This window comes from Arachis hypogaea, chromosome 6 (genome assembly GCF_003086295.3).
Source record: "Arachis hypogaea cultivar Tifrunner chromosome 6, arahy.Tifrunner.gnm2.J5K5, whole genome shotgun sequence".
NCBI classification, from domain to species: domain Eukaryota; kingdom Viridiplantae; phylum Streptophyta; class Magnoliopsida; order Fabales; family Fabaceae; genus Arachis; species Arachis hypogaea.
In genome coordinates, this window is record NC_092041.1 from 84,051,036 (window position 1) to 84,065,892 (window position 14,857).

Here is a 14,857-nt window from a genome sequence, read left to right on the forward strand (position 1 = left end):
TTCGAGCTTCATATTTCAAATTGAACTCGGACAGTTTCATAGCCCATTGTAGCATTCTTCCTGCTAGGTCCATTTTCTGTAAAATGTGCTTCATGGATTGATTAGTTCGGACCTTTATAGTGTGAGCTTAGAAGTAAGGTCGGAGCCTTCAGGAGGTCAGAATAAGAGCGTATGGCAACTTTTCTATCTTTTGATAGTTTAACTCTGCTCCTTGTAAAGATTTACTGACAAAGTAGATAGGTCGTTGTCCGTTCTCATTTTCTCGGATTCGGGCAGAGGCGATAGCTCGGCTTGCCACTACCAAATAGAGAACGAGCTCTTCTCTCGCAATAGGTCGGTGAGTATAGGGGGTTGGCCCAGAAATGATTTAAAACCTTGAAAGGCTTTCACATTCCTAGGTCCACTCAAATTGACTCCCCTTCTTTAGTATTGAGTATAATGGTAGAAACTTCAGTGCTGATCTTGCTAAGAACCTGGATAGTGCTGCCACCATTCCATTTAGTTGTTGAACTTTTTTTAGGCAAGTCGAGCTCTTGATCTCTAGTAAAGATGTGTACTTGTCTGAGTTGGCCTCTATGCCTCTTTGCGTGAGCATGAAACCTAAGAACTTTCTAGTCTCTACTGTAAAGGTACATTTTGAGGAGTTTAGCCTCATCCCATGCTTCCTTATTGTGGAGAATACTTGATGTAGAATGAAATCCTCGGCTAGGAATTTTATCTCAAAATAAGATTGACGTTATAAGTATAGTTCCAAGCCAACAAGTAATGCTCAAATCAAATATTTTAAATTCAAATTATAATAACTGAGATCGAGAGTACTTCAACCTCGGGTCGTTCTCCCTAGAAGTTACAATGAAATGTATATTTATTGGCTATGAGAGAGAGCATGGGGAATTGGGAAAGTAAGAAAGCAAGAAATGTAAATAGCAAGGAAGCAAACAAACATACAAGGAATGTAAATGGCAACTCTTGGCAAGAATTGGGGAGATTAGGTTTCCCAACCTAGTTGTGGACCACAAACATGGCAATTGTGTGGAATCAATCCAAACTAGTCAATCTTCCTTGAGAATTAGTCAAAAGAGTGTAATTGATCTCAATCCATAAGTCCTAGTCAACTCACTAATTACTTAGTGAAAGACTAGCGTCAATGGAATCCAAACCAATTAACTATTCTCACACAATGTGGAATGGACATCTACAACTCAATTCCACCCAAACACCCAATTTCTCAACCAAGAGTGTGAAAACTAAACATACAAGAAATTAAACATCAAAGCAATAAAAGTCAAAAGCAATAAAATGCAAGGAAAGGAAACTTCAAATCCAAGTAAACCTCTTGGCAAATAATTGAGAGCTAAGGTTACCTATCCTAGACATTTACCACAAACACATGATGATTATAAAGAGTTAATCCTACTTAGTCAATTTTACATCGAAGATAAGTCAAACAGGCATAGTTAATTCCAATCCCTAAGTCCTATGTCAACACTAAGGGGTCACATAGAGTCAAGAGAGACCAAATCAACTAACTACTCTAATTTATCAAACAAGAATGGACATCAATGACTCAAGGATCACCAAAACTAATAATTTCAAGGCAAGAGTGGAGAAAAACTAAGTAAAGATTAAGCCAAGCATTTTATCAAACACTTGGCGTGCATGAGAATAAAATAACATTAAATTGCATTAAAAATAAAATCTAAAATACAAAAAGCAAGAAAATCATAACAACAACCAAAGAAAGCAATAAATGACATGGAAGTATAAATTGTATTAATTAAAATTAAAATAACAAGAGTGCTCGTAACATGAAAATTGACATAAAAGAGAAAATAACAAAAGAGATGAAGAAGATAAAGACAAGAAAGCATGGAAACATAAATGAAACTAAACTAGAACAAGAATTAAAAGCTTAAATTAAAAGGAAATTAACTAAGAAAACTTTAGTTCTAGAGAGAGGGGGGAGCTTCTCTCTCTAGAAACTAAGAGAAAACATCATAAAAGCTAACCCTAATTTTCCCCTTCATTCCTCTTCACTTTGGCCTTAAATAGCTTCAAAAAATGAGTTGGATTGGGTTTTGGGGGCCCAGAAATCGCTGCCAGCGAGTTGCAATTAACGAGGTCACGTGCAGGGACCTGTGCGAATGCACACATGTGTGCGTCTGCACACTTGGCTGAAAGTTGACATGTGCGTATGCACAAGTACCTGTGCGTACGCACACTTAGCCTTATATCCACTATAGGAAATTGCATATCATTTTGAAGCCCCAGATGTTCGCTTTCCAATGCCGTTGAAACCGCCTCATTTGGACCTCTGGAGCTCAAGTTATGATCCATTTAGTAAAGAGAGGTCAGGGTTGGCAGCTTTCCAAATCCTTCATTTCTTGAATTCTTCCCTTTTGCATGCTCTTTTCCTCACTTCTTCAACCCATACTTGCTTTGGAAACCTGAAATCACTCAACAAATACATCAAGGCACCAAATGGGATTAAAGTGAATAAAATTGATTAAATTAAGCACAAAAGAGCATGTTTTCACTTTCAAGCACAATTTAGGAAGAAATCTCAAAAGCATGCTATTTTAGTGAATAAGTGTGAGTTCATATGATGAAATCCATCTAATTCAAACTAAAATATATCGTCAAATATGGACTCACCAATACCTCGTAAAGGTCGGATAAGAAAGCTAAGTCATCCTTGGTTTTGACGAGCATATCTCCTAGTGGCGGATTTTTGGAATATCCACAACAGAACTGGCAAGTGTACCGGGTCGTCCAAGTAATACCTCAGGTAAGTGAGGGTCAATCCCACGAGGACTGATGGACTAAGCAACAATGGTCGACTGATTGGTTTAGTTAGGCAGACATAAAAGTTGGTTTGGTGGTTTGAAATCACATTAAACAGTAATTCAAGAGTAAAGGAAGCAAACAAGAGAATTCGTGAGAAATCAGTGAGGGAAAGCAGTTAAGGTATCGGAGATGTTTACTTTTTCGGATTAAGTTTTCTTACTAACTACTTTAATCATGAAAGATTCATTTCATGGCAAACTATAATTGACTAAACCCTAATCCCTTAGTGATTTAGTCTCCTCTAACCCTCATCAACCGCCAATCCCTTGGTCACTTGATTCCGATTAGAGGATTAAGTTCAAATCTATTTTATGGCCACAAAAACCCTAATTACACAAAGCTAAACGGATTATATGTCACGTATCCAGATTACTTCAAGTAATTAGCAATTTAGGAGGAATTCACTTTCAAGATGTGTTCAGGTGAAAGACCTCTCCCGAGGGTCACAAGAACGCATCTAGCATATGGGTCACACTCCCGTTCCACCCAGATTCATAAAATGAAGAACGAAAGTAATCCTTGAAACTGAATCAATACATTAATTAAAATAGAAAAGCAATAGTCTTAATCCATAGAAATAAATAGAGCTCCTAACTTTAACCAATAAGGTTTAGTGGCTCATGACTTACAGAGAAAACAAGGATTCTGAAAAGTATGAATGTGTGGGAGTGAGAAAAGATCCTCTAAAAGGTGAATCTTTTTTCTTTTATATCTAACCTAATTTGATTTGAAAATAAAATAAAATAATAAATCCAAAAACTAAAAGATATTGTTTGTAAATAAAAATTATAGAAATAAAAAATAAGACAACTAATAAAAGCTAAATCCACTTGATAATGCTACATTGGTAGGCTTTCAATTCCAAATCTTCTCCATTTGCTCAAAACTCTTCCAAATTGCTCCGAATTTCAGCTAAAATACATAAAAACACTAAAATACTCAAAGTAGCATCCAAAGAGATTTTTCCACTAAAATAATATAAAACTTAATAAATTCTAATTAAAATTGACTAGAAAATAAGGAAAAAATAGGTACAAGATGCTCACGCATCACGTCCACATGTACTTCCATGAGTTTTTCCTAAGTGGGGGGGGGGGAAATAGACCTTATTCATTAATCGCTGGTATGTGGCTTCGGCATTATTTAATCCAGAAGGCATTACTACATAACAGTAGTTAGCCTTGGGAGTGATGAAAGAAGTCTTTTCTTGATCCGACTTATACATTAGGATTTGATTATATCCTGAGTATGCGTCCATGAAGGATAAATACCGATAACCTGAGGCTGAGTCAACCAGAGCGTTGATGCTCGGGAGGGGGTATGGATCTTCGGAACAAGCCTTATTGAGGTGGTATAGTCAACACATATTATCCACTTTCTATTCGGCATCTTTACTAGAACCACATTAGCCAACCACACTGGATAATTTACTTCTCTTTTGAATCCAACTTCCAATAATCCTTGAACCTGTTCTTTCATGACCTGTGTCTTTTTGGGCCCGAGTTTTCAAAGTTTTTGTTGAATACATCTGGAACTTGGGTAAATTGCGAGTTTATGAGACATCAGGTCGGGATCTATACCAGCCATGTCAAAGGCTTTCCAAGAAAACAGGTCAGAGTTTCTTCGTAGGAGGTCAACAAGCTGTGATTTCAAGCCTCTTTCTAGGTTAGCCCCTATGTTCGTTGTCTTTTCATCATGATCTCTGATTTTCACTTCTTCTACCTTTCTTCCAGGTTGGGGCGTAGCTCTTCCTGAGTTTGAACACCACCGATTTTGATAGTGTTGACTTCTTTTTCGCCTAGGCTGCCTTTTAGATTAAGGCTTTCATTGTAACACTTTCCAACTTTTGATCTCCCTTTATGATGGCAATTCCTTCTCCAGTTAAAAAATTCATGCACAAATAAGGTGTAGAGACAACTACTGCTAGTCGGTTTAAAGTGGTTCGACCTATTAGGGCATTACATACTGACATGACGTCGACCACAATATAGTCAATGCTTAATGTCCTTGACTTTGTGCCCTTTCCAAAATGGTGTATAGGAAGATAAATCCAAGAGGTTGGATCAGCGTGTCCCCCAGCCCGAAGAGGTTGTTTAGGTATGCCCTCAGATCCTTTTCTTTTAACCCGAGTTTGTCAAAAGTAGGCTTAAACAATATGTCTGCCAAACTTCCTTGATCTACCAGAGTTCTATAGAGATTTATATTGGCAATGATTATTGTTATTACTAATGGGTCGTCATGCCTAGGTGTCACTCCTTGAGCATTTTTTTGGTGAACGAGACAGTTGGTAAATCGGAAATTCGATTACCTTTCCCGACTTGGTATACCTCTTTAAATGCCTTTTTTGTGAGGATTTTGAGACTTCTCCTCTAGAAAACCCTCCATTAATTATATGTATGTTTCGTTCAAAAGTTTGTGGAGGGCGTTTGCCAACCCCCGTCTTTATCTCTCTTCCTTTTCCTTTGGTCGTCCGACCTCTCAGCTAACTATCTGTCCAGCCGACCTTCTCTTGCCAACTTTTCTATGACATTATTTAAATCATAACAATCATTGGTAGAATGGCCATAAAGCTTGTGGTACTCATAGTATTCTGTCCAACTTCCTGTCTTTTTAACTTTTTAAGTTTAATTGGGCGATGAGGAGGAAGTTTCTCAGTATGGCATATCTCCCTGTAGACATCCGCAAGAGAAACTCAGAGTGGGTGTAATTATGATACCTTCGAGGTTTTCTCGAGTTGTACTCCTCCTTTTTCTTAGTTTCTTTCTCCTTTTTCCTAAGTTGGGTAGGACAGGTTGGGCCTCAATGGAGGTTCTCTAAGTTGGAAATTTTTCTCCATGTTGATATATTTTTCTGCCCGCTCTTGTACTTGTACAAGGAAGTTGGGTGTCACTTGGATATGGATTGAGAGAACGACCCTTCTTTAAGGCCATTAACTATTCCCATTATCACTGCTTCAGTAGGCAAATTTTGTACTTTCACGCAGGCTTTGCTGAATCTCTCCATATAATCTTGGAGTGCCTCTTTGACTTCCTGTTTGACTCCTAACAAGCTTGGAGCATGCTTCACTTTGTCATTCTGAATTGAAAATCTGGTAAGGAATTTCATTGCTAGGTCATCAAAGCAAGTTACTGACTTAGGAAGAAAGTTATCAAACCACTTCAATGCAACTTTAGGAAAAGTTGTCGGGAAGGCTTTGTAACAAGTCGAATAAGAGGCATTATCTAGGTACTGCTGACTCTTCAAATTACTGAGGTGGTGTCTTGGATCAGTCATTCTGTCATAGAGACCCATTTCGGAAGTTTTGAAATTTCTGGGAACTCTAGCTCATATGATCTCTTCAACAAATAGATCTTCTTCTCCTAGAGGAGTTTCCTTCCGATCTACTTGATTGCTCCATCTTCGGAGGTTGGCCTCTTACCATAAGAACGTTTCCTCCAACTCTTTTCGCTGTTGTACCTCCCTTCACAATTCCCATTCTGCTGCTCATTGTCGTTTAGTTTTTAGCTCGAGTTATTCTAACCGTCCATGATGGCCGTGAACTAATCCCAATATTTTCATTGGATGGAGAGGTTCTTCGTGTTCAGGCGGGTGGACCTCTAAATAGATCTACTGAGGTAGAGGGTTTCTCGATGTTTCTTCCCCATAGGGTGCATTCGTTCTTTATCAACGTGGAGGTAATGCTAGCGTCAGGTTGTCATGGTGGTGTTCTGGTTCCGACTCAGACACGAGATGAGTATTGGGCTCTGCCCAGATATCTTGCATACGCGGACAAGATCTCATGTACACGGCAGTGCCACGTGACGCGGGGATTGCTCCTTGCCTCACGAGCTCGCGTATGCAGACATTATCTGGCATACGCGGCACTGTAAATTTTGAAATTCTCGTACGCCGGTGGTATACGTACGCATGACCACCCTATTTTGCCAAAATGGTATTTTTTAGTCTTTAACCATTCCTCTAGCTCTCCAAACCTCTATAGTCCATGCTTAAGGTCTGATAGCTAGTGTTAGGTTTCAGAAGAAGAGCAAACCTATTGGGGGAGTTAGTTTGATATTGACGGAGAATTTTGTAAAGTGAATAATTGAATTAATGATGTTTGGATAATGTTGGATGAGATATGAATAAGGGTAACAATGATATTAATGAATTGTGACTGAAAGATCCATACGGCATATGCATTATATTATCTGAGATACGCGTTTTCCTGGGTAGATACAGTGGCTTGCCCCCACTTACTCTAGGTTGAGACTCGATATTCTGTTGACCCTCTGCTGCAAGATATGACCGGACACTTTAGCTCTCTAGATTTCTGACGTTAGGATTTTTGCCAGTAAAGAATTTCATAAAAACAGTCGCGTTGTAGATATAGTCTCTATACCGACAGAAATCCCTTCGTACAAACGTTTTGGTTGTCAGAAGTAACAAACCCCTTTTAAAATGGATAACCGAGTATTAAACCTCAGGTCGTCTTCTCAAGGAACTGCGAGGAAGGTATGTTCTTATTGAGTTTGTAAATTGGGGTTTTGGAAGTAAGGTAGGAATATGTTATATGACAAATAATTTAAATGGCAATTAAAAATGAATAAATACTGTAAAGCAAACTTTTGGGCAAGGTATGAGAAATTGGAGGTCCAACGTAGTTATCTCTCTCAACTATAAGGAAAGTTGAATCTAAACTCCACTTGGTCAACCTTTACTAAAGCAAAGGAAAGTCAAGGGACTAATTAAATTGAACTTTGAATCCTATTTATTTTCTAAGAAAAGGTTGGGATTACTTAAGTTCAGCTCAATTAGCTAGATAACGATTATCAAATATGTTGAGTTTAATAACTGTTGAGTTACTGATTTCTTAACCAAAACTAAAAGGGGAAAAAGTAAAATTGCTAGAATAATAGAGGTGACCTTAGATGGAAGGCAATAGTAACTTAAATCAAAGAGAACAATCTTAACTGAAAATACTTCAAATATCATTAATTCAAAATAGAGATCTGTAACATGGAATAATTCATAAATCAATTCAAATATTAAAAGCAAATAAATAAATAAAAGTAAACTGAAAATAAAAGAACATTAAACCTGGATCCAGAGTTACTCTCAAAACAAGAAGAAATCCTAAATCCTAAAGAGAGAGAGAGAATCTCTCTCTAAACTAAATCTAAATCATGAAAACTAGAAATTGGCGAGCTCTCCCTGAATGGATGCATTCCTCCACTTTATAACCTCTAATCTATGATGTCTGTGCTTGGATCTGGGCCAAAAAGGGCTTCAGAAATTGCTGGGGGCGTATTCTGTGAATTCTGATAAGTGGCCTCTGTCACGCGTCCGCGTGGGTCATGTGGTCGCGTCGTCTGGAGCTTTTCCTTGCCCTGCGGTCGCGTCGGTCACGCGTCCGCATCGTGGGTGTTCTACTTGAGGCGCGCGGTCGCGTCAGTCATGCGGCCGTGTCGCTGCTTCTTCGCTTCTAGCACGCGATCGCGTCGTCCATGCGATCGCGTGGATACCAGTTTCCTTAAAGCTCCATTTTGCCTTCTCCTTCCATTTTTGTATGTTTCCTTTTTCATCCTTTAAGTCATTCAGCCTTAGAAAACCTGAGACTACTCAACACACTAATCATGGCATTGAATGGAAATAAAGGTAATTAAAACAATTATTTAGCTTGGGAAACATGTTTTTCACAATATGACATAATAAGGAAGGGAAAGTAAAATCATGCAATTAATGTGAATAAGTAGGTGAAGGATTGAATAAATCACTCAAATTAAGCACAAAAGAACTCATGAAATATGGGTTTATCAACCTCCCCACATTTAAACACTAGCATGTCCTCATGCTAAATCCAAGGTAAATAATTAAGGTTAAAGTGATGGAATGTTATGAAATGCAACCTATTCTAAATGCATCTACCTAATGAGTCATGCAATTCTAATTTATCCACTCATATATAAAGCCTACATGTAGTTAAATTATTTCGCATTCTCAAGGAGTTATATATACATATATAGCTAACCCTCAAATAATAACGCAAGTGAGATGAGAAAGAAAACATTAAACTTGCAAGACAATTATTAATTTGAATAGAGATAAATGTTAATAAGCTATTGAACCCTTACTGGATTTTGTGTTTACTCTCTAATCACTCAGTGTTTATTGGGTTAATCACTCTATTCTTCTTTCTATTCTTCCCTTCTATAACTTTGTTTTTCGTCTAACCAATCAACAATTATAGAACATAGTCATACCAAAACTCATGAGGTCTTTAATCAAGGTTGTAATGGGGTCAAGGTAAAGGTAAGGATATATGTATAAGGCTAAGTGAGCTAATAAGTGAATCCTTAATTAGACTAAGATCTCACCTAACATACATATTTAGTAAAATAATGCTTCTTTACCTATTCTCCCTATTTTCTCACTTTTGATGTGACATGCTCATGTTTCAGTTCTTATTTTTATCCCATGTGCATTTATTTTTATTTTGCATTGGGGAGTTCTTTTTGTATCCCCTTATTTACATGCTTGAAAAATAACCCTTTTTTTTAATACACATAGTAATTTTAATTAATTTGAATTTTCATGAGCATGCTTCCCAAAATTTTTAAGTTGCTTTATTCTTTCTAATTTTTCTACCTTTTGTTTTTATCAACTATGTTCCCATAAGGTTTCCCACATTTTACACTATTAATAATTTTCTATCTTAAGCTAACCAAGGATTCACATGGAATTTTCTTTTGTTTTTCTGCTTAAGGCTAGTAATTTGGCTAAATAGAATAAAGAGGTTTTAAAAGGCTCAAGGGGGCTAACAAAGGTGATGTAAAAGGTAGGATAATCTGGGGTAAGTGAGCTAAAATCAAATAATGGCCTCAATCATTATTTTGGGATGTACCTATATTCTACAATCGGACATATAGACTAAAACAAAGTAAAGAACACCAGAATAAGAAAGAAGGTTGGAACACAGAGGAATAAAAATTATGGTTTGAATGTAACCATACAGTTAAGCTCAAAACTCACAGGCTATGTGTTCTCTAGCTGAAAAATCATTTATCACTTATGTATGTCATGCAGGTTTAAAAATTCTCATTATTCTCTTAAAAAGTAATTTAGGGTAGCCTTTGAAATTTTAATGTTTCTCCTTGATAAAATGTTGTCAGTTTAACTACATCATGTAATGCTATATATACAAGGTTTTATGGATCTAAATTTATTATGTTCAAGTTCCTAGCTTACTCTTTATTATTTTTGTCAATTTAAACTAAGCTATAATTAAGCTATCTTATGTCAAAAGGGTAAACTATACTAATTGATCCACTAATAAGTTAGAATTGCAACTAAACTAATAAACTAAATAACTTAAAATATGAACTAAAAATGCAAAATGCAGAAAATAGAGTAACAATACACAAGTAGCAATGTATAAGTACTCAGAAAATAACAAATAAAAGAAAAAAAAGAGAAAAATACAGAAAAGTATCCAAAATAAAAGAAAAGTATGTAGTGGTTCACCAAGATAAAAGCCAGAGATGGCGACCTCCCCACACTTAAAATGAAGCATTGTCCCCGATGCTCAATCAAGCCGGGTGTGAAGGAGTGTCATCACTGGTAGGGATGGTAGCTGGGGTCTCTGTGGTGGTGGTGGGCTGAGAGTCTGGCTGCTGTAGAGGAGGGACGGACTGGATCGGGATCTCCGGGTCTACAGTCTCAAGTTGATGTGGGACCACCTAGTGTGGTGCAGGCTGGTCTGCACCTGCCTGCTAATGAGTCTCCGCCTGGGGGTGAGGCTCCTCCTCGTGCTCATCCTCCTCCTCCTCTGATAGCTCTGATGGTGTGTCGGGCTCGGAGGGGATGTCGGCGCCCTGTCTGATCATCAGCTTCAGATGCGAATAACGTCGCCTGCTGCGACGCTCCAGTCTCTCATACCGGCGCTTGTTACGGCGCTCCATCTGATCGAGCTGGCGGAATAGGCGGTGCACGAGGCGGTATATCGGCTTAGATGCGGGTGGAGGTGCAGTGTGGCGGGTCGGCGGCGGCATCTGGGTGATAGGGCGGTGGCAGCTGGGAGGTGGTGGGTGGTTGTTGGAGGGAGATGAGGCAGAGAAGGGGAGGATGGTTGAGGGTTGGGGGCTGCGTGAATGATATGGTTCGCGTGGCTGGGGGAGTTATATTTTCGGATCCATGCGGCCGCGTGGGGCACGCGGTCGCGTGGTTAGGGTGAAAAATGAGAGGGACGCAATCGCGTGGGGAGCGCGATCGCATGAGAGGGGAAAAAGAGGGGTGACGCGATCGCGTCACTGAAATTCGTGCTAAACGCACGACTCCAGCGCCGTTTCAGCGCAACCCTCTGTCTACTTTTGGGGTGATGGGCAATCCATGCGACGCGATTGCGTCGCTCACGCGGTCGCGTGGGATTCGGTTTGGGTAAGTGACGCGATCGCATAGTGCATGCGATCGCGTGGGCCAATTTGTGCGAATCGCACAAGGGCTGTACGATTCCAGCACAACTTTCTGTTCGTTGGATCCTTACGCCGATATGTATATCACGCGGCTGCGTGCATCACGCGGTCGCATGGGTGGTATTTTTCGCGATTCGACGCGATCGCATGGGGCATGCGGTCGCGTCGTGCACCCTTTTTTTTTTAACTGAAAAATGTAGGATGCAATGATTAACATGAATGCTATGCATGATTCCAGGTTAATGTTAAGATGAAAAAGGAAAAATGAAAACAATAAACAAGAAATAAATTGAAAAAGAAGCGACCATACCATGGTGGGTTGTCTCCCACCTAGCACTTTTACTTAAAGTCCTTAAGTTGGACATTGGAAGAGCTTCCTGCTATGGCGGTTTATGTTTAAATTCGTCCAAAAATCTCCACCAATGCTTGGAATGCCAATAGCCTCCGGGGTCCCAAACTAGGCATGTGAAGCTTCTGAGCAGCTTCAAGCAGATTTTCAGGCTCCCGGGATGACAAATTTCAGGATAGAGTCCATGATTCCGAGCCTTGCTTTTAAATCCGCCTCCATTTTGATCTACACGTTTCCATTCGGGCGGGTTAATAGGTAGAATCTCACCATGGTGACCAAACGTCCTCTGTGATCCATGCAATTGAGCATGATACCAATCCGTGTACTTCGAGGTGAAGCGTGGAACCTTATTAAACCTTTTGCACCAGCTCTGAGTACGAGCCATTTCCCTCTTACTCTTAAAGCCGCAGAGAGCTCTAAACTGGCCATCTGTTTCAAGTAAACCATATTCAAGTGAAAAAATGCAGTTAAAAGTTAAGGATTGTACCCACTTGAAACTTGTATTAGGTGGTAATGGCCTTGGGATAGGTGTTTTTGGTGGTTCTGTAAGTTCAGTTTCCTTGTGCTGTTCTGTGAATTCCTCCACTTCCTTGCAAGGATCTTCAATTGTATCTGTATCCTGGTCAAAGTCTTCTGTGTCTTCCTCATCACTTGAGTCATAGATTGGAGGTTGAGAGAAATCTACCTCCGCATCATCTTCATATTCACTTGGGGAAGATTTCGATCTCAGAGAATTCACTTGCGGATGCAAGTTCATCACTAAGAGAACTAGACTTGTGACTATCATCATCAAGGGAAATTGCTTCCTGGATTATTCTGTCTGATTCCTCATAAACGACTTGCTTTGGAGATTGTACTTTATCCTCCTTAGCATCAACTGTGATGTCCTTGACGGGGTTCTCCTCAACTCTTGATTCCCATGGAAGTTCAGCATCTCCTAGATCTTCAACCAACTCTTCTTTTTGAACAATGACAGCTTCTTCTAATTGTTCTAGTACAAATTCGTTCTCTGTCTTGTCCACTGCAGTCTCTAGTATTTCTTTCATGCTACGCTCTTCGTTAGATTGTCCACATGGAGCTGTGGTTGATCCTTGTATATTTGAGTGCCTATAAGCCCATTGAATTAATGCTTGCTCCAGTTGTTGAACGGTTGTTTGAAATTTAATTACTGTTTCTTTGAGGCGATCCTCTGCTTCGCGGTTTGCTGGACTTAGACATGATACAAAGGGAAGTGGTGATGATTAGGAATGATTGGATTGGTATTGGGGCAAGGAAGGATCATATGGTGGCGAATGGTGAAGAGAAGCTTGTGAGTGTGGTGGTTCGAGGTTATGTTGAAAGGACGGTCTATATGTACGGGGTGGGACTTGTTGGTAGTTACAAGGTTGTCCACCATGTCTTTTAGCTAGGTATGCATGGTAGAATGGTCTTTGTCCAGGATATCTTGGAGGGTGTTGTTGCCAAAGAGGTTGATTAGATCCTCTTGGTTCCATCCATCCTTGATTGGTTTGACCTTAATGCACATTCCTACTGTAACTTCTATTTCCTTTAATAATATTAGAACCAAACTCAAAGCGAGAGGAGTGAGAGTTCATAGTAGCAAATAAAGGTAAAAAGGAAAAATAAGAATAAAAATAAATAAGCAAGCAAAAGAAAAGTATTTACAATAACCAATAATAAGGCACACGTTAGCAGTTCCCCAGCAACGGCGCCATTTTGACGTTAGGATTTTTGCCAGTAAAGAATTTCATAAAAACAGTCGCGTTGTAGATATAGTCTCTAAACCGACAGAAATCCCTTCGTACAAACGTTTTGGTTGTCACAAGTAACAAACCCCTTTTAAAATTGATAACCGAGTATTAAACCTCGGGTCGTCTTCTCAAGGAACTGCGAGGAAGGTATGTTCTTATTATTGGTTATGAGTTTGTAAATTGGGGTTTTGGAAGTAAGGTGGGAATATGTTATATGACAAATAATTTAAATGGCAATTAAAAATGAATAAATACTGTAAAGCAAACTTTTGGGCAAGGTATGAGAAATTGGAGGTCTAACGTAGTTATCTCTCTCAACTATAAGGAAAGTTGAATCTAAACTCCACTTGGTCAACCTTTAATAAAGCAAAGGAAAGTCAAGGGACTAATTAAATTGAACTTTGAATCCTATTTATTTTCTAAGAAAAGGTTAGGATTACTTAAGTTCAGCTCAATTAGCAAGATAACGATTATCAAATATGTTGAGTTTAATAACTGTTGAGTTACTGATTTCTTAACCAAAACCAAAAGGGGAAAAAGTAAAATTGCTAGAATAATAGAGGTGACCTTAGATGGAAGGCAATAGTAACTTAAATCAAAGAGAACAATCTTAACTGAAAATACTTCAAATATCATTAATTCAAAATAGAGATCTGTAACATGGAATAATTCATAAATCAATTCAAATATTAAAAGCATATAAATAAATAAAAGTAAACTAAAAACAAAAGAACATTAAACCTGGATCCAGAGTTACTCTCAAAACAAGAAGAAATCCTAAATCCTAAAGAGAGAGAGAGAATCTCTCTCTAAACTAAATCTAAATCATCAAAACTAGAAATTGGCGAGCTCTCCCTGAATGGATGCATTTCTCCACTTTATAACCTCTAATCTATGATGTCTGTGCTTGGATTTGGGCTAAAAAGGGCTTCAGAAATCACCGGTGGCGTATTCTGTGAATTCTGATAAGTGGCCTCTGTCACGCGTCCGCGTGGGTCACGCGGTCGCGTCGTCTGGAGCTTTTTCTTGCCATGCGGTCGCGTCGGTCACGCGTCCGCGTCGTGGGTGTTCTACTTGAGGCGCGCGGTCACGTCAGTCATGCGGCCGCGTCGCTGCTTCTTCGCTTCTGGCTCGCGATCGCGTCGTCCATGCGATCACGTGGATACCAGTTTACTTAAAGCTCCATTTTGCCTTCTCCTTCCATTTTTGTATGTTTCCTTTTTCATCATTTAAGTCATTCAGCCTTAGAAAACATGAGACTACTCAACACACTAATCATGGCATCAAATGGAAATAAAGGTAATTAAAACAATTAATTTTAAAGCTTAGGAAACATGTTTTTCACAATATGACATAATAAGGAAGGAAAAGTTAAATCATGCAATTAATGTGAATAAGTAGGTGAAGGATTGAATAAATCACTCAAATTAAACACAAAAGAACTCATGAAATATGGGTTTATC

At 38.9% G+C, this 14,857-nt stretch overlaps 1 protein-coding gene across 1 annotated transcript; it reads right to left on the reverse strand.

Annotated features, from left to right (window-relative positions):
* Positions 1-5,733: 5,733 nt before the first annotated feature.
* Positions 5,734-6,138, reverse strand: LOC140173694 (uncharacterized). The gene has a single exon (XM_072198209.1). It carries the CDS (start codon positions 6,136-6,138, stop codon positions 5,734-5,736), a length of 405 nt encoding a protein of 134 aa, XP_072054310.1.
* Positions 6,139-14,857: the final 8,719 nt, after the last annotated feature.